Below are 27,066 nucleotides of genomic sequence, written 5' to 3'. Positions count from 1 at the left end.
GAGCTTTCTTTAAGATGATGTTCTAAAGTTCTTTTTTCCTAAGATGGAGATTCTATATACATTCAAAATACTAGCTTTAAAAACATGCACACATACATATATACACATCAAATACTGGTTTTAAAAGTTTATAAGCATATGCACATACATATAAGTTATATATACAGATATATAAGATATAAGATATATATATAAGATATAAAACACATATGGATGTGGATATGCATACACACATATATATGCATATATATACATATACATATATGTATATAAAGTCTATCTTTATAGATTTAAGGTGGTGTCTGTTTGTTATAGGGTTTTCCAAAAGTCCTAGTGCAGTTTTAAGCTCTAAGAGTTTAGTAAAATTAAACTTCAATAAAAAAGCTTTAATAGCCTAAACTTTCATTAAGACTTTTCTATATTTATATATGTATATATAGATATGTTTATATTTATATGTACATATATTTACACATGCACACAAATATACATATATATATATATATGTATGTATGTATTTTTAAGCCAGAAATTTGAACCTTTACATAATCTCTATATTAGGAAGAAATACAGATAGGCTAGAGAGCTACATACATACAAGAGAGAAATTACATACATAAATTATGTTATACTTAAGTAGTATATTTATTAATATTATAAAATTATAAAGATATTATATTAGATATATAGAAATTTCTGTACAAATTCTAATATGTTGTATATTATATATAAATTAGGCCTGTTTTAATCATAGTTATAGAATAAACTTATATATTAAAATTGTTATATATAAATTATATACATAAAATTTCTTTCATATATATATTTCTTTCTAAGACAGTTGTTCCACAGAGGTTCACTTTTAAAACACCCTGTATACATATACACACACACACACATAGTTTTGAAGAGAGAGAAAGGGAGGAAAAGAAATAATATATATGCAGATTTTAATGGTAAGTCCTCTGGCAAGAATCGGAAGATAATTGGTTATTGTATTAATTTAATTTTGTCACAAAAACATACTGATCATTCAAATACGTTAACAAACATTAATAAACATCTATTTGGTGTCCAGCACTGGGGATACATGTATATAGAATAAAATAGTCCCTACTCTCAAGGAACTTACACTCTAACAGAAAAAGTAATGTGTGTATGTGTGTGTGTGTGTGTGTGTGTGTGTGTGTGTGTGTATGATATACATATGTATATATGAAGAATTAGGAGAAAATATAAATACATGCAAAATTTACAGATATGCATATGCATATATGTGAGTGTATACATATACACATAAAGCAGTTAGGGTGGGCACTAAAAATGCAATGGGGAAGAGAAGAATTAAATGAGGTGACAACTAAGTATATCATAGGCATGGGGATGAACAGCACAAATATTCAGAAACAATATGGGATGGCATGTATAAGGAACAGTAGGAGCTTTGAAGAATATAGGAGGGAATGTAATCTATAGTGGTGCAAAAGTGATATCTTGGGGCCAAATGGTGAAGGGCTTTAAAAGTTAAATATTTGAGTTTATATTTTATCCTATAGGGACCGAGAATTCACTGGAGATGATTGAGTAGTGGAGTAACATGATCAGAACTATACTTAAGAAAAATTACTTTGGTTGGTGCTTTCTGGTGTAAAGATCAATTTTAATGAGGAAGACCAGTTAGGAGGCTATTGGAATACCCTAGTTGAGAGGTGATGAGGGACTGAACCTAGGTGGAACAGAAATGTGAATAGAAAGAAGGGGTCAGACAAGAAAGATTCTATAGAGTAGAAATGGCAAGATTTGGCAACTGATAAGAGATATGAGTGAGAGAGAATGGAGAACCCAAAATGGCTCTGAATTATAACCTGAGAATCTGGTGGTAAATTTGACAGAAAGTTGATAAAACAAAGCTGACTTTTTTTTATTGTCTTCTTTTAGGAAATCCAGGATCCAAGGGACCAAGTGGTAATCCAGGTCCTCCTGGGTCTGATGGTGAAGCAGGATTCCCAGGAATTGGAGTTCCTGGGCCTCCTGGATATAAGGGTAAATGCTAAATTTCAGTTAAAAATTATTATTTTTCCCCTAATAAAATAATTCACAGTATTAGTTGATTTTGAGGTCTACATAGTACGACTGACAACTGAAAAAAATCTATTGACTATGCCTCCCATGTGAGTCCTTACACTGTCTCAGGTTCACACCAGGCTCTAGAGGGATCCATTTCACAGAATATGGCATTTAACATCATTATTCTATTCTTAGCTTTATCTAGCCCAGACTATCCCATATATCTTCATGGATTTCCCTTTGTATAAGTTTTCACTTGTTTAAGAATCTAATTGAAAGTCACAAAAGCTAATATTCCATAACATTCATATACCACAAAAAAGAAAAAAAAGAAAAAGAAAAAATAAAAGAGTCACAAAAGTAACAAAAAACTGAGTGCTATATGCATGATTTTTTTGAATATGCATATTCTTTTTTTTAATGAATTTGGTTTTTATTTGTCAAGTATTTCTTTTACTTCCAAATAGTATTTTATTTTCCAATTACCTTAAAGATAGTTTTCAACATTCATTTTTGTGTGATTTTGAGTTCCAAATTTTTTCTTCCTCCCTCATCTTCCCTCTCACCAAGACAGCAAGCAATCTGATATAGGTTATATATGTACAATCATTTTAAACATAATTCCATATTAGTCATATTTAGAAGAAAAATCAGAGTAAAAGGGAAAACTATAAGAAAGAAAACAAAAAAAAGTGAAAAAGGTAATGCATGATTTTTAGTATATAAAAAGTAAAGCACTACCACTCCTCCAGTTGTCTGGGACATAGAGAAGTTATTTAATTTAAGAGGATTTTTCTTATTCTCATCTCACAGTAAACACCCCAGAAGAAATGCAGGTGATGAATGCCTTGCTTTCAAACAGCAATTATAGGGTCCATTCCAAGAAATCAGGGGAATTTCAAGTCATGCTGTTCTAAAATAATATCTAAGAAGTATCAGCTCCAATTCTGCCAGATATACTCCAAATAGACTGTTAATAGGATCTGACAGCTCTCCTGTGTGACTTGATTTGTTCTTATAGTTTTATATTGTAAATATTGGTCATAAAGGAACACTTCCCAATTGTGAGAATTCTTATTCTAGTTCACTAAAGTAGTGAAATTGAAGCTATATGTGATGTTCAGTTCACCTCCACCTTCAGTATGGCTCCAGTAAATTGCCTTGATTTGAAGCTCTTATACCCCTTCCCACTGGTTTCTGAACTAAAATTCTGCCCCAGTTTTCTATCCATGTCTTTCTCATCAGTGTTCTAATGAATGGACATTTAAGTCATGAGCTTATCTGCTTACCCAGTTAGATATTGTAAAGATTTGGTCTTTGGAACAAGACTTTTGAGCAGCTTATAATCTTGCCATCTTTAGGGTGTACTTCCCTCCTGGTATACTTCTGGGATCTGCTTTTAACTATAGCAAAGAAATACAATCTGTACTCTACGTGATTTTTTTCTGGTCCTCCTCTCAATTGCAACTTCTCTCTGCTCTGGTCATATGCTGATTTTCTGATGAACTAAAATTACCTTTGACTTCTCACCTCAAAGGGATGTGTAAATGTGGGAGGATGTCAGTTCTTTTAGTGCATAGCTCCAGGGCTATTTCAGCTCTCTTGTGAATCAGATCCACTATGCCCTACCAGCCAACATTTGAGCTCTTTGGCTTCTGCCTGAGCTACAATTCCCTGACTTCAGTCTATTATTTAACTTGAGGTGTATAAATTCCTTTCAGTTTCTATGATACCACTGATCACTAGCTTGAATCTATACAATTCGCTGCAAGTGATTCTTTTAGTAAGACTGCCAGACTGAATAAAACATAAATTTTGGTCCTGTCTTCCTGTAGGCACCAAATCATTGTTTTCCCTACATAAAAATTACAAAGTGTTCTGATAATTGTAGAAGATAGTAAGATTACAGCATGACTCAAGAACTCCTCATTAAGTCCACCTTTCTCCAGGAATTTGAACTAAATATGAACCCTAAATTGACTGAAGCTGAATCAATTTTGAACCCAAAGCATTAATTTGAGAAACTGCTGCATCAAAATAGTAATTCTACTTAAAAAATAGAACATTATTTGTGATGGTTTTTCCTCCCAAGGGGAACCAGTTTAAGTTAATCCAAAGGGTTGGAAAAATATAAACTTACTTATTTAGCTCTTAAGTTTTTCAGTCATCTAAATTATAGAAACAATGTAAAAGTTTCTTTCAACAAAAGTATTCTTGTGATTTTTCTGCTTGTTTTATAGGAGACAGAGGTGATCCAGGAGCCAAAGGATCACCAGGCTGTCCAGGAGAAATGGGGAACCCTGGGTCACCTGGACTACCAGGACTACCAGGAGCAAAGGTTTGAGGGAATCACAAACTCAGTTTAATCAGGGTGCAGGTTAGGTATATCTCTGGGTTCAAGAAAACCTTTAAAAAAAATTTTATCAATCTTAGAAAAGAAAGGCAAGAGGTAACTAGATAGCACAGTTGATAGAGCACTGGCCCTAGAGTTAGGAGATCCTGACTTCAAATGTGATCTCAGATACCATGACACGTATTAATACTTAACCCCAATTGCCTCATATCAAATTGAAAATGGAAAAAAAAAAGAGAGAGAGAGAGGCAAAAATTGTTGGTATCTTTGTTGATTACTCCCAGGAGGTTATTTCTTAAGCATTAAAAATTCCTCATTTTTGCAAAACACATCACTGAGCAAATATTTTGGATGGCATGTCATCTGTTATCCAATCATTTCAGTTGGGTCCAATTCTTTATGATCCCCTCTGGGATTTTCTTGGCAGAATTACTGTAGTATTTGCCATTTCCTTCTTCAGCTCATTTGACAGATGAAGAAACTGAGGCAAACAAAATTAAATGACTTGCCCAAAGTCACACAGCTAATCAGTGTCCGAGGCCAAATTTGAACTCACTTAGATGAGTCTCCTGATTCCAGGCCTGGTACTCTGTACATTATGGTACCATCTAGCTACTCCTTTGAATGACATAGATAAAATTAGAGAGAAAAAAGTAAAGTTGTTAAACATTTTTACTTGCAGAAAGAAAAAGAAAACTCAAATTTCCTTAGAACATCTAATTACAGGGATTCATTTTAATTCCTTTTAAAAAACAATCTGTTTATCCTAAATATGCCTGTTTATCTGCAGGATACTGTTTTGAGTTATATTTCTTAGCTTCTTTAAAATGCTTGCTTAGCTTAATTTTAAATTATTATTAATATTTAATTGAATCAATACTTCATGGACACAGGAACAACCTATTGCCCATAGCTCCAAATGCTATTTCTCTCTCTCTAAATCAAAAGACTCAGACCTGACCACTACTTCCCTATATATACTATCTCTCCCAATATATAAGCTTCTGGAAGTTGTTTTATATATGTGTGTATTATGTATATATGTATTTTTATATTTATGCCCTTCATGCTCAGCATTGATGTCTGGCATTTAGCAAAGCCATATTAAATGTTGTTCATCCATTCATTCATCGATATCGAATCCAATGCCCTCATCTACAGATAGGAATCTGAATCCCAATTAGGGGACTAGTTCAAAGATAATTATTGGTATTCTGATCCATACCACCACCACATCTTGTTCTTCAGTTTCTTAAAGTTTCTACTAGCTCTTAATCCTATTCATTGTATATTATTTCTTTTTGATTTAGGGAGACCCAGGTACAGCAATGCCTGGAAAACCAGGAATCACTGGTTTTCAAGGAGAAAAAGGAAATTTGGGGGAAAATGGAGAAAATGGGCTCCCTGGACCTCCAGGCCTTCCAGGGCCCCCAGGAAATAAAGGACTTAATGGATCACCAGGTAATTGCCTTGTTATTTACAATGGTAACAGGAATGAGCTACAAATAAAGGAAAATCTTATCTGTTACGGCCTGAGGAGTTATATCGATGGGTTGTGAACTCTATCAGTAGAGGGAGTATCGATTAAATCTTAAAATCCTTTGAGTATCAGTAAGAGTATACACATTAATGAGATCTCAGATCTATTTGAATTATTATAATGTCTCTTTCAAACTCATGTGATTATGTTCATCCATTTCTCTTTTCCAGGAGAGCCTGGTTTTCCTGGACCTCCAGGGTATAATGGAATTCCAGGAATCTGTTTTCCAGGTGCAAAGGGAACCCAGGGACTTCCAGGTTTAAATGGACTAAAAGGACCACAAGGTGGGTTTACTACATCAAACACTAAAATTAAGAAACAATGGAAGCTAAAATAGGAAAGTTATGTTAGTATTTAAAATAAATGGATATCTTCTGTCGATATGCAAAAATTAAAGTTATTGCAAATAATGGGGAGCCTGAATTTTCTTTTCCTGAGTTTTTCATCTGTGACTCTGCCTTTAGTTGGGCAAGTTACTGAAACTATCTGGGTCTGGGACTCAGTTTGCATTTAGCTGTACAGTCCACTCCATTAAATACAGATTCTTTGTAAATAATAACAGCATCACCACAGTGGTGGACATCTTGGCAAAAATGGCTTCCTGTTTATTTAAGCATATTAATATACAGAAGGGATTGCTAAGGAGGTTACAATTCTTCAATAACCAGAGAATTAATCCAGTTGAAAAGATGGTAGAGTTAATATAATCCTCAGATAAGGAAATTGAGATGTAAATAGTTTTAATAACTTGCTGAGTGCCATATTTCTAGCTAGAGGCAGGACCAGAACTTTGGTGCTTTTTTTCTCTCATACCATACTGAAGAAAAACTAAGGGTTTTGTCTGCCTTCCCCATGAGAATGTCAACTTTCTGAGGGCAGGAATGGTTCATTTTGATCTATGTATCCCCAGGACCTACCACAATGTTTGGTTTGTAATTGGTGCTTAATAAATGCTTACTGATTGATCTAGTTCCCAATTTTACATGACCATTTCTATTGTCACTCCAACTCTACCCTTTTTCTATTAGGTTTGGGGGAATGGGAAAGAAGGAAAAGTTATTGCTGCTTTTCAGAGGCAGCATGGTGTAATTCAGAATAATGGCACCTGAGTTTTAATGCTAGCTGTGTGGCCATAGGGGAGTTTATTCATACTAATGGATCTGAGTTTCTTCATTTGCAATGTCAATCTTGCTATTTATCTTAATTACTGAGGAAAGCTATTTTTGAATCTTATAGAAATATGAATTGAAGTTATTGGTTTTTGTTTTTGTTTTTGAAGGAGACAGAGGCCTGGAAGGTCCTAAAGGGGATCCAGGAATACCAGGCTTAGACAGGTCAGGATCCCCAGGGGAACCCGGGCCACCAGGACTGCCAGGTCATCAAGGGGATAAAGGACTTAGAGGTCCTGCAGGATATCCAGGAGCTCCAGGACACCCAGGTCCACCAGGTACTGAAATGTTTTCAAATTAAGTTTTCTTTCAGTTTGAGACATCTGTTCTGAACTATTTGTTAGAAGGGTTAATGTCAATAATATGTGATTATTTACTTTTAGCTTGCATTTATTGACTGTCTTTCTTTGGTTTCCTAAGACTATAAATATTTTGCTGTTCTCTAGAGAAAAATCAAGTAATGGCAATTCTTATGAAGCCTGGATCAATCTTTCTTAATAATTCCAAAAATATATTTGGTATTAAAGTTAGAAAATAGGACCTTCTATTGATCATCTATTTGACAAGCAAGTTTCTTTTTCTATTTACAGAAATCTCTCCTTTGACTCTTTTCTGCACCTCTTTTACCTAGCTATTCCTTTTCATAATTTTCTTGCATCACTCTAATTTCTTTTTTTCAGTTTTTCTTCTACCACTCTTGTCTCTAACTTTTCTAGTAATTTTTGTTGGGCTTATGTCCATTAGCATCTTCCTTTCAGGCTTTATTTATAACTATTTTCACATTGTTGTCATCTTCTGAGTTTGCGTATTGGTCATCCCTGCCACATATTAACTTTTTTATGGTCAAGTTCCTTTTTTTTTTATTGTTCCTTTCTCAGCCTATTTCTTGACTTTGAACTTTATGCTAAAGTTGGGTTCTGCTCTCAAAAAGGTGAGGAAGCACTGGCACATGCTTCTGGACTTTTCTCACTGCTGTTTTTAAAGTTAATTTTGGAAATCTTCAAGTTTTCAGTGCATCTAAGGTGGTGTGAACTGGGGAGAAGTATGATCACTGCTCCTCTGTTTTATGTTCCAGTATTTACCCAGAAAGAGCGCCTATTCCCCTGTACCTGCAAGTGCGAGTGTTCCTCTTGGCTCTGGAAATGTGACTAGGTCCCCACAAGTATTAGGACTCCTCTTAGGCTTGGAATGACCACCAGGGCACCTGTTGTCCTATAATTGACTACAAGGGCTCCTCTCCATCCTAGAATTGCAACCAAGAACCAGTTACAAGCTAATAGCTTCCAATCACTGCCAGCTGCACCCAATGCCAGCCAGGTTCCCCTATAATCTTTCTGACTAGTTTTCTAACGTCCTTACTGTCTTGGTTGAAAATTCCCAAAGCTGCCACTGCTTTTGCCATCATAACCACCTCCAAAGCCCACTCCAAAGCTAGTGTTGCTTCTTCATTTGTGTCACAGGTTTCTCCTAAATTGTCTTGGGCTGGAAAATGTCTCACTCTGACCTTTTTTTTGTTATTATTCTGCTCAAAAATTTGATTTGAGGCATTATTTTAAAGTTTTTGGAGGGGGATGTTGGAAGGTTCAGTTGGGTTCCTATCTCTAATCCATCATTTTGGCTCCACTCCTTTGTCCGTTTCTGTTTTAGATCAAGTCTATTCAGGTGCCTTCACTGATATTCCCACTGTTAATTGTGAAAGATACCTGACCCAACTCTGTGGTTTTCTTTCCGTTGATAATCCAGAACACCTCTATATTGCTTCAATTCCACAGGCCAAAAGGGAGAAGTTGGAATAATGGGCTATCCTGGAATAATTGGGCCTCCTGGGATTCCTGGGAATCCAGGCACACCAGGACACAAGGGTAAGTTATATTGATGAAGGAATACATAATGTAGTGGAAAGAACACAGTGTGAAATCAGAAAACCTGGGTTTGATTTCTGGTTATGTTTCTTGCTAGCTATTAGTTTCTTCAGCTATAAAATGAGAATAATAACTGTATTATTGAACACCTTGTCAAGTCTAAAGCACTATATAAATATCAGCTATCACCACATATATCATTATCTATATTCAGCATTTAACAAAATATGTTTGGATCTTTAGGAGAGGCCAATTCACATTCACTACAGTGGGGAAAAGAGTTCTGAAAATAATGTATTTTGTTGTACTTTTTTCTTCTGTTTCCCATTTTTTGCCTCCCTCCTCTTCCCATACCATTTATCCTGTATCCTAAAACTTTTTGTGAATGTACTTGAAAAAATTTTTTATCATTTCCATTAGTATTCCACTTTAATTTGAGCTTTACAACTGTTCCTTGATTATTGGTAGATTGATGTTTGTATATGTATATATAAAATGCAATAGAGTTCATCAGTGTGAGTAGTTCCTCCATTGATATAGATCATAATCTTTCACTGCTTTCTTATCATGTAATATTTTGACTTTTAAATTCTCTATAGAGAAACTACCCTCTTCTTATGCTTTAGTATCTTGGGACTATAATGGATCAGTAAGACTATCCATCTCTTGCCTTAATAATCTCACTATATGAACAACTCATCTTTTTCTTTTTTTTAAGAAAAAGTTATTTATTTAAATTTTAACCAAAAAAACGCATATTTTATTACTATGTCCCTCCTATTACTCCTACCTCTCACTGAGCCCCACCCCACAAAAAAATTCTCAAAATATATATTCTAGTAAGACAAATTCCTACATTAGCCATGTCTAAAAATAAGCTTTTATTGCATTTCATGTGCATCGCCTCTCTCTCTAAGGACATGAGCAATATGTTTCATCTTCATTCTTCTGGACTTAAGGCTTATTATTTCTTTGATCAGGGTTCTAAAGTCTTTAAATATTGTTTCTCTCTATGTTACCATTGTATAAACTGTTCCCCTAGCTCAGTTCCCTGTCTTGTATCAATTCATAAAGGATGCTCAGTTTCCTTGGAAACTATCCATTTCATAATTTCTTATGGTATGAGATATTCACATACAACATAATTGATATATGATACAATATGTTCCCCAATACATGGGGTAATTCCCCAGGGAAGAGCATCCCTTAGTTTCCTATTTTTAGTAAACAAAAAAGAATAGCTATAAATGTTAAATAGATAGATAAAGAGGTAGATTAAAATATGTATACACATTTGTATGTTTTACATATATATATATACATATATAGCCACATATATACATAATTTTCCTTATGCTTTGATTTCTTTGAGGTTATAGGTAAGTCATCCAATGTGAAGAGCAGTTCCAAACTGCTTTCTAGAATGGCTGTATTAATTCATAGAAAAGCATATCAGTAAGGCAACTAGTTGGATAGAGCACTGGCCCTGGAATTAGGAAGATCTGAATTCCCATCCATCCTCATATACATACTAGGTGTGTCACCTAGAGCAAGTCAATGACTTCTAATTGCCTTACCAAAAAAAAAGCATACCAGTGTACCTGTTTTCCATTATCCCTCCAACAATTATCCTTTTCTTCTTTTGCCATCTGCCAGTTTGATAGCTGGAGAGAGAGTACCTCAAAATTTTTAATTTGCTTCTCTCTAATTATTAGTTATTTAAAGCATTTTTTCTATGGTTCTTGATAGCTTAGATTTCCTATTTTGAAAACTGCTTAATAATATCCTCTAACTATTTAACAATTGGGAAATTACATTTAGTTTTGAAAATTTGGGTTAATTTCTCATATATCTTTGATATCAGACCTTTATCAGAGACATTTACAAAGTTTTTTTTTTTTAACAAAGATTTTCTATTCCCAAGATTTTCCCCAAAAAATATTTCCCTTATATATTGTTTATATTATATTGGTTTTTCAAAAGTTTTTTTTTAATTTTATATAACCAAAATTGTGTATTTTATCTTGTGTGATCTTGCACATCTACAATTTTTTTTGGTCATGAAGTCTTCCCCTATCAATAATTTAATTTGTTTATATGACTCTTTATACCTTATTCATGTATCCACTGGCAGTTATCTTGGTATCTTGTATACCAATTCACCTTTTACAGTTACATATAGGTTAACCAGTGCAGAATTTTCTGCAATGCTGCTGTATATATGAGCCATTTTGTCTTAAAAGAGAATTCAACACAGCTTTTGCTCTACTGAGTGAAATAAAAAGTAAAAAAGTAAATAAAGTAAAAAAAAAAAAAAAAAACAGGTTAAGATATACATCCTTTACATCTCCAAATTAGTTGTGTGATACTATCCATATCTACATATATAATTCTTACAAAGATTTTATAATGATAATCATGTAGATATATGAGCTAGTAGTTGCAGATAACTTTTCAGTTGCCTTTTATTTAGGGTAAAATACTCATCTGAATATTTTCCAAGATTTTGTAATGAGACCAAAGTTATTGATGCTCTTTAGGTATTGATGCTTACTGATGCTTTTTTAGGTAACCAGGGAATTCCAGGAAGAAAGGGAGAGAAAGGACTTCCTGGAGTACGAGGGGAAAGAGGTAATAAAGGAAATCGAGGACCGTCAATGATATCAGCTGATGTAGGAGAGAAAGGTGAACCAGGACCAGAAGGTAAGGGTTCTTGCATCTAAAACATCTTTTATAGTTAAATGTGTGTTTCTGTGCATTTGTAGCATCACCAAGATAACATTATATTTTTTAAAAAGGCAGGTTTCTCTAAAATTTTTTTGGTGAGGAAATGTTATACACTCAGAAAGTAGTCTGCAATTAAAAGCTTATTTTAATGTTCCATACAACCCTAAAGATCACTGAGACTGGATTATGCTCTACGTATACCCCAAAATTTTGTCTGTGACAGATACCGTGTACATATTGTAATTTTAAAAAGTTATGCACAATTACTACATACACTTAGCAATTAGCTAATATGCCTAGTAACCTAGAATTCACATATGTTCAATTTGGAATTTTAATATTTTTTATTTAGTCCATTTTAGAATGAAAAAATTATTGACTCAAGTTAGAAAAGGGCCTAATTTTTTTTTAACCAAACTTTAATCAAGTGTACCAGAAAACCAGAAAGTCAAAACAAAATATTCTACATAAATTAAATGTAAAAGCAATATGAGTTTTTTTTTTCTTTACTATGCTTAAGCATCCTTCAGCGCCTTCCTTTGATTGATCTCTTCCTCTCAGACACAGCAATTTGGAGAAAGGCCAAGGCCAGATATAATTATTACTTCTGGATTTTTTTTCCCCATCCTTTCCTCACCATCCTAGTTTTTCCTTTTTTTAAAGTGTTTTCTTTTTTGTCTTCCCTACAAGAAACTGTACATTCCTCAGGGGCAGGAAGTATTTGTCTTTTTGTTTATGTTTGTATTTCCATCAGTTATCATACTATCTGATACACAGTAAGCACTTAATAAAGGCTTGTTGTGTTTTCACTTGATTTGAGCAGGAATAAAAAAGCCCATTGATATTTATGGTCCCTAAGAAGTAAAGATCTAACAAAATTTCTATTAGTTTTTGAAAAACTCATCCTCTTGTTAAAACACAGGAATGAATTTAGAAAAAGTAGCCATAAAGAAGTACTTTGATTATAAAAGAAAGTTAGAGAACAGAGGTCTTTTTTAGGAGCCTCTTGTATTTTCATTTTAACCCAGAAAATTCATTATTTTCAGATTTACAAAATCCTGGGTTGTATTTCACGTTTTCCTGGAAAAGTAATTTCTTAGGAAATAATGCTATTATTTTGTCATATTTTTAAAATCTGTTAATATTACTATTTTAAATAACATTGCAAAATGCAATTAAGACACACACTTAATTACAAAAACAAGATCTAATGTGTTTTAAACGGATTTATTCAAGTAACAGCTTTGATTAACTCTGCTTTGGAAGACAAACTTACTACTGTCATAGATTATTTGTGTAATTTTGTTAGCATTTAATAAGACTTATTACAGGAAATCATTATACCATTTCCACTGCTACCTAAGCTATATTGTGAGCCTAACATTTAGACTCCCAGAACTCTCATATATATGAACTGTACGTATAAGGAAATAATTTGACATTGCATTGAATTCAATTCTTTGGTTATATTTCTGTCAGAATTTTAATATATAAATATATTTGTTTCTCTAAAATCTCTTTAAATTTGAATCATGAAGAAATGAGAATATAATATGCCAGTTAAATAAATTTTTAAAATTTAGAATTTCTATATATTATAGATTCATTGAGGCTTATGACATAAAAATAACTACACATGCACATACATATCAGTAAATGTTTCTGCTTGGTATTTTGTAGTATTTATTTTTAAATGTTATTTTATTGGGAAGTTTCATTTGTTTCCTAGTGAAAGAATATTTATTTAGCAAATACTATGTGCTAAGCATTATGAGGGATGTGCACAAATATAAGACCCTGATTTGACCCTGAGGTCTTCAAAATACTGGATGAGCACATGGTCACATTGGTTCTGATGATCTTTGTGAGGATGGAGGAATGAAGTTCATATAAAATTAAGAAAGAAAGGCAGAAGTAAGAAAAGAGGCATGTGCTCATGGGACAGAAAATCAGAACTGATGGAATGGGAAAAACTAAGTGAAAGAAGAAAAGTAAGAGTAAAATATAAAATGGCAGCCAATTTCTTGGTAGGAAAAAAAAAGTGAATGTATCTGATTCTCCTCCTGTTTTAAGTTTATAGGGTCAGAATCATTAACAGTTATGGGTGTCAATTTTAAGGTTTCCAATCTCTGGGTCACTGGCACATGAAGATGGAGAGTCTGCTATATAAAGGTGATACAATTATGTTGGTTAAAACTGAAATACAGAGAATGGATGAAGGTAATTTCAGAAAAGAAAGTTTGGGTGACTCAGTCATGGACACACTAGTAATGAGCAGAGCTGTTACATTAATTTAAAAAAATTAAATGGCTATGAACCTGAAGAAAACTCTATCTTTCATTTTCTAATATCTTACATTTTTGCCCTAGGATCTTTGGGAGGCTTTGGCCAGAAAGGAGAGAGAGGCACTCCAGGTGTACCAGGATCCCAAGGCCATGATGGAATGCCTGGAAGGCCAGGGCTACCAGGTATATTGATTAGCTACAGAAATAATATATTTTAGAGTTTCTTCCTAGAATTTAGATCTGGCATCAAAGTCTGTTAGACCATTCTAATGTGAACACATTCTCTTATAGCAAGACATTTGTTTGTGAACCTTTTTTGAAAAAATATTCCTTTGCAATCCTATGTATTTATGTCTATGTATTTAAAAAATTATGTTGAGGAGTCCATAAGCATACATACTCCTGAGAAGGAGTCTATAAGCTTCACAACACTGTCAAAAAAAATGCAACACACATACACACACCCCTATTAAGAAAATTTACTTTAGAGATTTCAATCTCTTCAAGAGCTATTATGAGATCTGACCCCAAAGATGCTATTGTTGAAAATGAAAGGGAAGAGATTTAGCACATCAGCAATTCAGATTCTAAATTAACCTCACAGGGAAAATTTTGAAATACTCTATGTTGAGCCCAAAATATTTGGAGAATTAGAATTGGAGAAATAGAAAATACTGTAGTTTTAAACTTCCAGAAAGACTTGTACTACTTACTCAAAATTTCTCATTTAAAATGACTGAAAATGGGTTACAAATTTAATACTTTCATAGGATTATTTAATCTCCTCCCTACCAAAAGTACTAAGTAATATTTCAAGTTTTATCAGATTTATCTTTTGATTAAAGTTTTTTTAAAAAGTATATCCACTAAGTTTTGCAAAAGTTAAGGTAGCTTCCTACCTTCCTATAAAATAAATAGCAACATGTATTCTTATTTACTATGACACTGTTATATGACAAAACTCTAAGATTATATTTTGTCTTGAAAACATCAAAAGAATGGAAGATCATGGTGGCAAATGTACACGATGGCAGAAAGTCTTCAGTTCCTGTTAGTATTAGTTCCAGAGTTATTCTATTTTGAAAGATGTAACTATAGAGGACCATTTCCTTATCTACCTCCATTGGCTAGGGTTTCTTAAACTTTTTCCATTTGCTAGCCCTTTTATGCAACCCTGGGAATATAGGTATGTAGAATAAGCATGCAAATCAAACATTTACAGATAAAAAAATCATAATTTCACAAGCCCCACATTCATTTATGTAACCCTCTATAGGATCACCACCCCCAGTTTAAGAAGTTTTGCTTTGTTAGGCAATGATGTGAATTTTCTAGAGAATGAATATTTACTCTTAATTAAGGACTCAGAGGAGATCCTGGCACCATGGGTCACCCTGGGGAACCAGGACCACCTGGAGGACCTGGAAGCATGGGGCACATGGGAATGCCAGGTGAGTCACAAAATGAGCCCCCTAGTTCCCTCAAAGTATGATGGGTCAGAAATCTCACTGAATTTCATTTCATCTGAAAGTCATCTTGAAGTTATCTGTATTTTCAGTCAGAGAGACTACAATTCAAACATACATCAAAACAAAAATAACTAAAGGATGGATAATTGATATTTATTAATTCTAGACAATATTCATCGTGTTGCTACAATACAGAATAGTCCCAGAATTCAGGAGCATTAGAATTTTGGGGGATGAATAGCTATTCCCAAGTCTGGAATGGAATTAGTAAAATAGCCCATTGCTCATGGATACCATCTGAAATTTGTTTCTTTGCTTAAGGTCCAAAGGGAAAAAAAGGAACTGTGGGTCACACAGGTGAAACTGGCAGACCAGGCCTTCCTGGTATTGAGGGCATGAAGGGAGAGAAAGGAGAACCAGGCTATGTAAGGGACGCACGGCCGGGACCTCCAGGGCCAAAGGTATGGACACTCAGCCTATGGGCAGAATGACGGTTTATATGTTTTTAATACTGGTTGATTAAAGAATGTCAAGTTTCAATCTAGGCAGTTGAAACTGAAATAAGTACGTCTTTCCCGCTGTTTCCAGTGTCTTATTCAGATGAAAAAGAACAAAGTGCTTGCTTAGCCAAGGGAGCTGTTGTGGCTTCTTAATTTGGTAGTTAATGAGATTTTTAATGAGCTTTTGGTTCTAGCTCCACAAATTAGGCTGTCTGCAGTAGCTGTCACGCAAGTATGATTCTCTATGCCATTCATTTAGCACTCCTGGGTGCTAAACAGTCCCTGCAATGTGAGTGAGGGCAAGTCTCTACTACAAAGTTAGCATAGAATTACTTGCTTAATTGCCTTTTACTTTAAAAAAAAAAAAAAGTTGATTAAAATAGCTAAATTTAGGCAACTTCAAAACAACCATCAGATTAGAAACAAACAAAATCTCTAAGATATAAACATGAATTTGTTTTAGCTGATTTGAGACTTGTAGTGGTTTTTGCTCCTCTTTGCAATTCATTTTTCAAACTGGATCTCAAAATTTTTCTCCCTGATTCTGGTATTATTCCTAGATTTCAAAGTTTCAGAAAACAAATTCCATCACGTACACACACTTCCCCTCCACACCAAAACCTTAACTTACATTTTTAATAGCTGTATGGAATTTGAATACTAATAACTAACATTTATGCTATACTTTAAAGTTTACAAAGTAATTTCTGTCTGCCATTTAATTTTCTCTCTTATTTCTCTTTTATCCATTAGGACACCATCTCTTATATAGACATATTTTCTAGCTCTCCTCTGTTTTTAATTTCTGAAACACCACAACAGCAAAGTTAGGACTAAGAATGGGGGAAAGACTAGCATAGAAACATAGGATCACAGATTTAGAGGGAACTTTAGAAAGTGTAAGCCCTTTTTTTTTCCTGTTGCAATTGAAGTTAAGTGATTTGCCCATGTCGCACAGCTAGGAAGTATTAAGTGTCTGAGGTCATATTTGAACTCAGGTCCTCCTGACTTCAGGGCTGGTGCTTTATCCACTGTGCCACCCAGCTGCCTCCTCCCCCCATTTCATTTTATACTTGAGAAAACTGAAGCCTGGGGAGGATAAATGACTTGTTCAAAAGACAGAAACCCCAGATGAAATATTATGACTCCAAACTTGAAGGTCTTTCCATTACTCTACATTTCATGTCATTTCTTTCCTGGAATTTTACAATCGAAGTCTTTACTTTTCACCACTCAGAGTTTTTACATGTAGAATTTTAGGAGAAGAGTGGGTGAAAACTCAGACACGACACCATTTTACTTACTTTGTATATGACATTAATAGCTTTTTTTAATTACTTAGAGATAGAGTATTTTTTTTTAAAGATAGAGTATTAAATAAACTCAAGTCAACATTTTAGATACTGATGATAGAGACAAAAATGGAAAAGTTTGTTCCCTCAAGCAGCTTACATTCTATACATAATATATATGTAATATACATAATATTATACACATGAAATAGATATTTAGGGAAGACATTAAGTAGCTAGGTGATGAGGAAAAATTCATGAAGAAGGTGGTCAATGAACTGAATTAGGAAGGAAACTAGGTAATCTGTGAGGGGGAGATGAGAGAGAGCATTCCAGGGACAGACATACCGGGCCAGCAGGAGATGGAATGCCATATGTAAAGGCCAAAGGAATGCATGAAGGGGAGCAATTTATGATAATCCTAGAGAGACAGACTAGAATCAGTGGTGATGGGCTTTAACACCCCACAGAGGAGCTGGCATTTGATCCTAGATATAACAGGAAACCATCAAACACAGGTCACAACCTGCCCAATACATAGTAAAGGAAGTTTCCATACTGATAAAATTACAATTAGGACTTTAAAAAAATACAGCATCATTGTGACATGGCAATTCAGCATCATGGATGAAGCAAGTTCCATATCCCTGAATTATATCCTTACTCTTAGCCTCATTGGGATAGAAAATAGAATCTTAATGGACCATAAAGATGGAAAACAAAGGCGTATTTCTTAGGTCTAGAAAGCATTCACTGATTTAAATTGATTTATGGGCTGAGAATGAGGAACTTATAAAATTGATACAATACAATAAGCTTTTTCCCTGAAGCTAAAGTTCCTGTGAAATGTTAAAATACTAAATATATTTGTTTAGCTATATTTTGTACTGCTGCTATTTGAAATATCCAGAACTAATTTATAAAAGGAGTATATGTATCTACTTATTAATTTAAAGAAAGACTTATTTTCAATACAGTTTAGCATTTTAATTTAATTATGTTTGTCTCAATTATATATTTAACAATTTGATTTTCAGGGAGAACCAGGACCCCCAGGATCCTTAGGCAAGAAAGGAGGAAGAGGGTCACCAGGTCTACCAGGTCCAGTAGGACCTCCTGGAGCTGAAGGAAACCAGGGAAGTTCTGGAAATCATGGCCCTCCAGGTAACAATAAATGAAATTTAATAGCATTTCACACTGTTCTCTATGTATTTCTTTGGACGGTTTTCAGAAAGCTTCATACTCAATAAAGAGTTAACCAGTTACATTCTTTCCTCTAAAATTAGGAGCTAAAGATGGATTCTCTTTCTCTTATACATTTTCAAATTGTATTCCTTTCATTGATTTTTATCTTTGTATAACTGGTTCTTATCCCAATGCCTGACACATAATAGGCACTTAATAAATTGAAATGAGTTGAATTTGAATCAAACTTTAAGGTACTGAAGAAGAAAGGAAATGTCCAACAAAAGTGTTTTCAAATTGATTAGCCTGTGATGTGCATAAAACTTCTGAAGTGGCATCTGAAATTACAGCAACACCAGTGGAACTGCAGATGGAGCAGATGTTATGTAACAGGTGGAAAGTGCCCAGGAGACAAGCTTTCATTCCCTGGATTCCTGTGTCATTCCCTGACATCATGTCCTTGCTTGGTACTTTGGGGACCTATTCCATACTGATTCCCTCTCAAACTCTGGAACACTGTTTTCACCCTTATTACCTAACTCCTCCCTAACTCTCTGGATCCATTTAGCAACACAGTGAGTTACTTGTTTTTTCTCTAGTATTTTGGGCACGCATTTGAGTCAGAGCTTGGAACAAGTCTTCTTATCCACAATATGTTCTCTATCTCTAAGTTTGCTAGATGCCTTTACTCATAAAAAGTGAGGTAACATAAGGGTTTAATTCAAGAAGACCTGAGCGTGAATTCTGCTTTAGACATTTGTTAGTGTGACCCTGGGCATATGATGGTGAAAATAATCATCTACCTTAAAAAGTTATTGTGAGGGTCAAATGAGGCAATATGTTTATGCATCGCACAAACCTAAAAGAACTATATAACAATGTTAACTATATTGTTGTTGTTATCACCAATATAATAAGCCACTGCCTGCTGTTCTGTCAAGGATAGAGAATATTGCTACAGAATAATCAATTTAAAAACTGGAAGGGGGCAGCTAGATGGCACAGTATATGACTTACTGGCCTAGAGTCAAGAGGAGCACCCTTACATGGTTTCAGAAATAGTTGGCAAGATGAAGTGAGCGGAACTAGAAGAACATTGTACAGAATAATAACAATATTGTTAATTATGATCAACTGCAAAAGACTTATCTACTCCTGATCAATCTAATGATTTAAAACAATTCTGACTCATGATGAAAAATGTTATCTACCTCTAGTGAGAGAGCTGATAAAATCTGAGTGCAGACCGAAGCTTTGTTTTTCTTCCTTTTTTTTTTTTTTTTTGCAACATAGTTTATATGGAAATATATTTTGTTTAACTTCATATTGCTTGCCTTTTCAGTGGGTGGAAAAGGAACAGAAGGAAGGAAGAGAATTAGACATTTTTAATTAGAAATTTAAAAAAAATTAATGTTAAAATAAATAATAAATATGATTTTTAAATATGAAAAAAAGACCCTGCCCCCAAACTAATATAAAATGCTCAACACCATTGTATTCCCTGGAAAACCTTTGGATATAAGGTATCAGACCTGTTTGTCTACTTGAAGTCTAAATACCTATACCTTCTCATAAACTGGCGGAATGAGCAACAGGCTTATAATTTGCCAGTTAATATAAATTTTCTTAGTACATACCCAACCTATGTTCTACCACATAAAATGAATCTGCTTCAAGCCCAAACTATATCTATAGACTCCTTGCCAATCAGGCAAAGAGGCAGGAAATAGGCAAGCAACAAACATTTATTAAGTCCTTACTATGTATAGAAAGACAGTATACTACATGTTGGGAAAAGGAAAAATAGTGAACAAACAAAAAAAAGGAAGCCTAGAAAATACTGTCCAAGGACAGAAACCAGGCTCTTGAGTTAAGGGAGGGAAATACTTTCTGGAAGAGGAAATGCATTTCTCAGAGTTGTTGATGAGAGAAAGCAGGGGTTGCAGATAAGCTGTTGTCTCTATAAAAGGATGCTGCCCCTCCCATAAACAGATGTTGTTTCAGATAATAATGTCCAATATTGCTATTTCTACAACATTTTCTTTGGCTCACCTGTACTGAATTTTCTCTCCAATCCCAGTTTGGGACTGATGTTTTATAAGTATTGCTTATCCTTCTGGATTTATTTACCTGGTGAATTTCTGGGTTGACCTCCTCATGGCATCCTGCTGACATTCTTGAATTTTAGCTTAGGTCATATCCTTGTGCTTCCCAGGCAAGTTCTCCTTTCCGTAATCTATTGATTGACTCCAGTTGCCTCACACACATGAGCCCTTTCTTCATAGGGACAGGGACTATCACTGCCCAACTGAGTAAACATAAAGGGACTATAAGATAGCTGCCTATGATATAGCTCTTGTAAGTATGTGTGTGTATATGTACATGTTTGTGTGTGTTAAGTTTCAGGTTTAACACTTAGCTTTGTTTATGGATAGCACAGAATTTTGATTTCAAATTTTAACTTTGTTCTTATTTATAATATATACATTATATATTACTATAATATACATTATTACATATAGATATATATAATCCTTATTGGGGAAAAAAAACAAAGAATACAGGCTCACATAGGAGAAAATACACTGGCTCTGAAGACAGATGATCTGGCTTCAAATTCCACCCGTAGCACTCCATATGAAACTTTTGGCACATCATTAATTCCCTTGGCTCATATTCCTCATTTGTTAAATGAGATTGGAATAGATGGCCTCAAATACAAACAGGGGTACATAAGAATCCCTGCAGGCTTGCATGTTGACTTTAGTTTAAATGTCTTTTTTGTTGTATTTTTATTTATTTTGCTATATATTTCCCAGTTGTAGTTTAATCTAATTAATAATTTAATAATTTTCCAGTTAGATTTTAATTAATTTAAAGTAATAACCTAATAATTTTAATGAAAGGTGCTATGGTATGTTTGATACCAGTGGCCTAAAAGATCTTCTTGCTATTAATAAATCAATTAGCTATAGGATATTAGCAGCTTGGAAATAAATCTCAAGGCCAAATATTTCAAGAGAGACTTTGATATGTACATTGATACAACCTGATCCTATTTCTCAAACATAAGTCAAATTTATTAAAAAAAAAAAAAAGCCATACCCCAACTGATAAATGATCAAAGATATGAAGTATGCCCAAAGGGCTATAAAATCATGCATATCCTTCAACCTAAAAATACCTCGACTAGACATGAATCCCAAAAGAGATTAAAAAAAAAAAAAAAAGGAAAAAGAACTATATGTACAAAAATATTTATAACAACCCTCTTCTCAGGACAAAAAATTAGAAACTGAAGGAATGACCATCATTTGGGGAATGGCTGAATAAATTGTAGTGTATGGTTATGATGGAATATGATGGGAAATGACAAGCAGAATGCTCTCAGAAAAATCTTGAAAATCCTCTATGAACTCAAGCAAAGCAAAATGTACGGTGGACAAAGTAATAGCAATGCTGTGAGATGATCAGCTATGAATGACTTTGCAGTTCTTAGCAATACAATGAGATATGACTACTCTGAAGGACTTATGATGAAAAATTCTCATCCATACCCAGAGAAAGAACTGATTGTGTCTGAATACAGATTGAAGCATTCTCTTTTTCTCGCTCTCTCTTTCTCTTGTTCTCTCTCTCTCTCTTTCTTTCTCTCACTCTCCTTGATTTTTTCTTGACATGGATATCTATGTTTTCTTTCACAACATTACTTTTATGGAAATGTTTTATATAACTTCACATGTGTTTTCTTAATGGGAACTGGAGATAAGAGACAATCTGGAACTCAAAGTTTTAGAAAACAAATGCAAAAAAGTTGTCAATGTAACTGGGGAAATATTAAAAATATATTAAAGAAAAGAATTAAAGCTACTGCATCTCTCCAAAAAAGATACTACTTCAGTTTTGAATAAGAATATAATGCCAGTTGTAGAATATAATTATGGATAATTGGATAGGTGGGTCCTAAGGGTTTGAGGTAAAGAGCAAAAAATCTCCATTATCTGTATATTTTATTAAATCTTTCTTAATTATTCTATTTATAGGAAACCCTGGACCTACTGGTGATTTGGGATTTAAAGGAGCCAAAGGTTTCCCTGGTCCTCCAGGAATAAAAGGACCACCAGGTTTCATTTTCATTTTTTTTGTCATCTATCCTTGACATAAAGTAGAAAACTTTAAATACAAATGTGATCTTTTCCTCCCCTAAAGTCAGAATCTCTATTCATCTACTTTTGGCTGTTCACTCTCCATCTCTGGTTTGGAATTTTGGAGTGTGGTATCCATTATTTAGTATAACATTCAGGAAAAAATGTACAGACACCTAAAGGAAATCCTTATCAGTTTAGAAATTCCAACATGAAGATTTTCATGGGAATGTGCACTTATTTATAGTGATAACATATAATACATAATTAACATTCATACAGTCATGGTTCTGAATAATTGGAATTTTTTTTGAGACAATCATGGATAAGTGACTTGATCAGATTTGAACTTGGGTCCTTTTGATGCAAGCTGGTGCTCTATCCACTGTATCACTTTAACTGCAGCTTGAATAATTAGTCTTTTAAAACCAAAAAAAAATCTCAAATTATTTTGTCCCTTTATGAGTAATAAGGAAATACATTTTCTTTTGGGTTGTTCTGTCTTTTTTTCTAGGTCCTCCAGGTACCCCAGGACCTCCTGGACCAATGGGTGAAAAAGGTAAACAAGGTGGGGATGCATTTCCTGGTCCAGCAGGAGAAAAAGGAGAACTAGGTATGACTTCCATATTATCTAGAATCCACTTATTTTCACTGTTAAAAAACTTCATTCTAGAATATAAGCTCTTTGAGGGCATCTACGATTTCTCCTTTTTTTTTTTTGTATCCCCAGCATCTAGTATGGTGCTTGTCACATAGTGATTGCTTAGTCAAAAGCTTGATGATGTTAATACAGTATTATGTAGAACTTACCTCATTAGTGAAAAGGAAAAGTAGAAAAATGACCTGAAGCTCTAGACATAGGGGAAGCTCAAATTCAAAGGAATCCCAAGAGCCACAGCCTATATCTCACTCCAAGTCTCTCAGAAAAGCTGAAGTTCCCCATCTGTTTAGATTTTTCCATATGTGCCATGTCTATAAAATATAATTATAATTTCTACAAAGAATGCATTCTCCAGGATCTTCATGGGGGTTCTGGGGGCAGTTAGATGTCTTGAGTGCCAGAGAATTTCTGTTATGAGCACTCTCCAGCCCAATAAGGGAGATAGGAGCACAATTCTTTAAATTGTTTAAACTTTACTGAGTGAAAAATAAGAATCAGAGAAAACTGATCAAGATAAAATTCCACAAGGAACACAGTCTGACTGCTGAAATTGCCCATCTTGGGGTCATCTTGTACATAGATATGAAAATACCAAGAGAAAGAGATTCATGAAGAAGACGGCTAGTTCTGTAGAGAGATCCAATCTATCTTGTCCTGTTCTAAGAACTCAGAGCTTATGATTTGGGAAACATTCTGGGGAAGTGATAGTGGGAAAGCATTCAGCTTGGGATGCTGGTCTTTGTTAAGACCCCAAAAGCGAATTGGAGACATTTCACCATCTCCTTCTCCTGGATACTGGCTTTTGAGTCTAAGAAAAAATAAGTATATTGTCTGCATCACACTCTCTTGAGAGAGAAGTTCTATAAATTGAGTATCTTTTCTAGATTATGAGGTAGAAGACATGGTGTTTTGTGACACAGGCAGTAAATGCTAAATCTATACATTTGTCAACTCCTTTTTAGGGGTTCTCTGGTTTCTATTTCCTTTATCCTCTATTCTTAAGAATGAAAATTTTCTGAATGCTAGCCCACTATTAGATGACACTGAAGAAACTGAAGAGTGTAACTATGACCATAATATTTGCCTGAAGACTTCCCCCAGAGAAAAACTTGACCCCAATATATGCTAATTGCTTATACATTGTAAGATACTTTACTCTGAGAGCAGTGAGAATTCTGCCTTATTTTTAAATTTTCAGGCAATGTACTGCATACTAGAGGGAAGCCAGCATAAGATATATTTTTTCAATAGTATTTCATTTTTCCAAATATATGCAAAGATAGTTTTCGATAGTCACCTTTGCAAAACCTTATGTTCCAAATTTTTCTTCCTCCTTCCCTTCTTGCCTGCCCCCTCTCCAAGACAGCAAATAATCTGATACAGGTTAAATGTGCAATTTTTCTAAATGCATTTCAACATTCATCATTATGTGTAAGAAAAATCAGATCAAAAGGGGAAAAACCATGAGAAAGAAAATAAGCAAACAACAACAACAAAGTGAAAATACTGTGCTTTGATCAACATTCAGTCTCCATAGTTTTCTCTCTGGATAGTATCAGATATATCGCTGGTTCAAACTTAAGTGACATTATGTGCTTAATCAATTATGTAAATTTAGAAAAGTGAGAAATGAGAAAATTAATTTCCAAAAGACATGGATGGAAAGAACAATGGTACACCCAAAAACCAAAAGTAAATGAGCAGGACTCAGAATAGAGAGACATGAAAAGACAACCCTAACCTACCCCCTAATGGAGGTAGAAGGTTCACAGGTATTATACACTGAACATTTTTTTTTTTTTTGGATTTTCTTCATGTATAGATCAGTTATAGTGATTTTTTTCCTCTCTAAAAAACAAAACACTATTTTTCATGTGAGTGGCTCTCAGGGAGGGGGAAAGAGGAATCATCTAATATTATGATGATATAAAAAACAAGATTATCAATGAAAATTTTTTTACAAAAGGCATGGAAAAATTTCCTTGAACTAATGCAGAATGAAGTAAGCAGAATTAGGAAAAACTTATAACCTAACATTAATATTATAAAAATAAATAATTTTGCAGACTTTTATAGAGTAAAAATAAAATTAATAGAACCAGGGGAACAATTTATACAATAAGAACAACATTGTAAAAAAAAATCAGACAATTCTGAAAGCTATGCAGATTATGATCAATACAATGACTATCTGTGATTTCAGAGGACTAATGGTGAAACTTGTTATCCATTACAGAGATGTGATAAACTTAGGATACAAAATGAGACGTACATATTTTATACAATCATTGTAAGAATATTTTATTATTCATATTTTTACAATAAAAATCCTCCAAAAAAAGGAAACAGAAACATATTAATGTATCAGTTAAATTTTCTTCTGAAGCAAGAGTAAAATGAACCACATGGATAAACAGGATACCCATAATGCTAATATTGAAACATTTTTTTCCCAGGTTTACTAGGGGCACTTCCAGGTCCAAGAGGCTTTCCTGGTTTAGAAGGTAGGAAGTTCTTCTCACCTAAATAGCATATCTTATATTTTCAAAAAAAAAATGGCCTCTAATTGTATATACCTGATAAAATTCTTGGAAGGTAGAGAAAATGGGAGAGGATTCTAGACCTATGATTTCATCAGTACAGGAAACATCTGACTTATCCATTTATGAAACATAAGCTTGTGTCAGATGCCATAGGAGATTCAAAGATTAGTAAGATATGGTTTCTTCCCCAGAATGGTGTGAACCATTGAAGAATTCTGAGGCTGCAGTTACATTTTAGTCCACTGCTGCTCATTAACATAAAATCATCACCTAATCCAACCTCTTCATTTTAGTTAAGAAAAAATGTGAAATATAATATAAATATATCATGTTATATATATAAATATATATAAGTTATATATATATTTATATATATTTTTTATATTATATAAATAAATATAAAATGTGACCATGAAAAGCTCAGCAATTGATCCTGGCTGATGGGTACCAAGTCTGTGCCTTACAACCACATCACTGCTTCTTCCTTTCTTTCCCCTCCTGGTACAATACAAAAATAGAATACATGAATTGACTAACTGAATCCCTTCTTGATAGTAGTTAATTATAGTAGTTGTTTATGTTATTGATAGTAGATGAAAATAATTTTATGCAGTCATAATAGAGGAACATTCTGAAAATCAATCAAAACTTCTTCTCTACAGGAGACAAAGGAAATGAAGGAAGTCCAGGTTTACCTGGCATGTATGGTGTGAAAGGTGTGATGGGAGATGTGGGACCAATAGGCCCCATTGGCAGGACAGGCCCACCAGGCCTACCAGGTTTTCCTGGTGCACTAATTCCAGGCCAAAAAGGAAATCAAGGTCCTCCAGGCTTGGGAGGAATTCAAGGTATTTTTTTTTTTACTTCTAAACATTTGGGAAAGAAGGCAAAAAACACAGATATGGTATCTAATGTTGAGATAATGGGTCTATCCCAGAGATTCTCATATGTTTTCTTACTGAGGATAAAACCACATATAACTACCCTGATTTAAATGTCTTTTAGCTACCCATTAGCTCTACAATATGGTTATATGTTATTTTACATACATTTTACATACATTTTACAACAGCTCTGATGAATTCAAAAATCATTTCTATACTGCTGATTGCCAAATCCACGTATTCAGCTCTCACCTCTCTGGGGACCTTCAGGTTCACCTCTCCAACAAGCCTAATAGATACTGGAGACCAAGTATTAAACTCAACATATCCAAAAGGGAACACATTATATTCCTCCAATTTTTCATATAAGGACTAGGATCCTGC

The 27,066-nt window shown here is 34.0% G+C and overlaps 1 protein-coding gene across 2 annotated transcripts in view; it reads left to right on the top strand.

Moving 5' to 3' along the window:
• COL4A3 (collagen type IV alpha 3 chain) overlaps positions 1-27,066 on the top strand; it is a 146,330-nt gene that overhangs the window by 97,243 nt on the left and 22,021 nt on the right. For both annotated transcript variants that reach the window (XR_007951645.1, XM_051983386.1), the window contains exons 28-42: positions 1,939-2,043; positions 4,308-4,405; positions 5,731-5,881; positions 6,131-6,244; positions 7,240-7,407; positions 8,902-8,991; positions 11,560-11,694; positions 14,088-14,186; positions 15,365-15,454; positions 15,794-15,933; positions 18,302-18,428; positions 22,493-22,573; positions 23,109-23,207; positions 25,712-25,759; positions 26,461-26,646. Coding sequence is in view for 1 of the 2 variants with exons in the window: in XM_051983386.1 (XP_051839346.1) it covers positions 1,939-2,043; positions 4,308-4,405; positions 5,731-5,881; positions 6,131-6,244; positions 7,240-7,407; positions 8,902-8,991; positions 11,560-11,694; positions 14,088-14,186; positions 15,365-15,454; positions 15,794-15,933; positions 18,302-18,428; positions 22,493-22,573; positions 23,109-23,207; positions 25,712-25,759; positions 26,461-26,646 (1,731 nt within the window). In the remaining variant the exon portion in view is untranslated. The remainder of the gene's footprint in view (positions 1-1,938; positions 2,044-4,307; positions 4,406-5,730; positions 5,882-6,130; positions 6,245-7,239; positions 7,408-8,901; positions 8,992-11,559; positions 11,695-14,087; positions 14,187-15,364; positions 15,455-15,793; positions 15,934-18,301; positions 18,429-22,492; positions 22,574-23,108; positions 23,208-25,711; positions 25,760-26,460; positions 26,647-27,066) is intronic.

This window comes from Antechinus flavipes, chromosome 3 (genome assembly GCF_016432865.1).
Source record: "Antechinus flavipes isolate AdamAnt ecotype Samford, QLD, Australia chromosome 3, AdamAnt_v2, whole genome shotgun sequence".
In the NCBI taxonomy this organism is placed as follows: Eukaryota; Metazoa; Chordata; class Mammalia; order Dasyuromorphia; family Dasyuridae; genus Antechinus; species Antechinus flavipes.
Note: the sequence above shows the minus strand (reverse complement) of the source record. Positions and strands in the feature narration are given on the sequence as shown.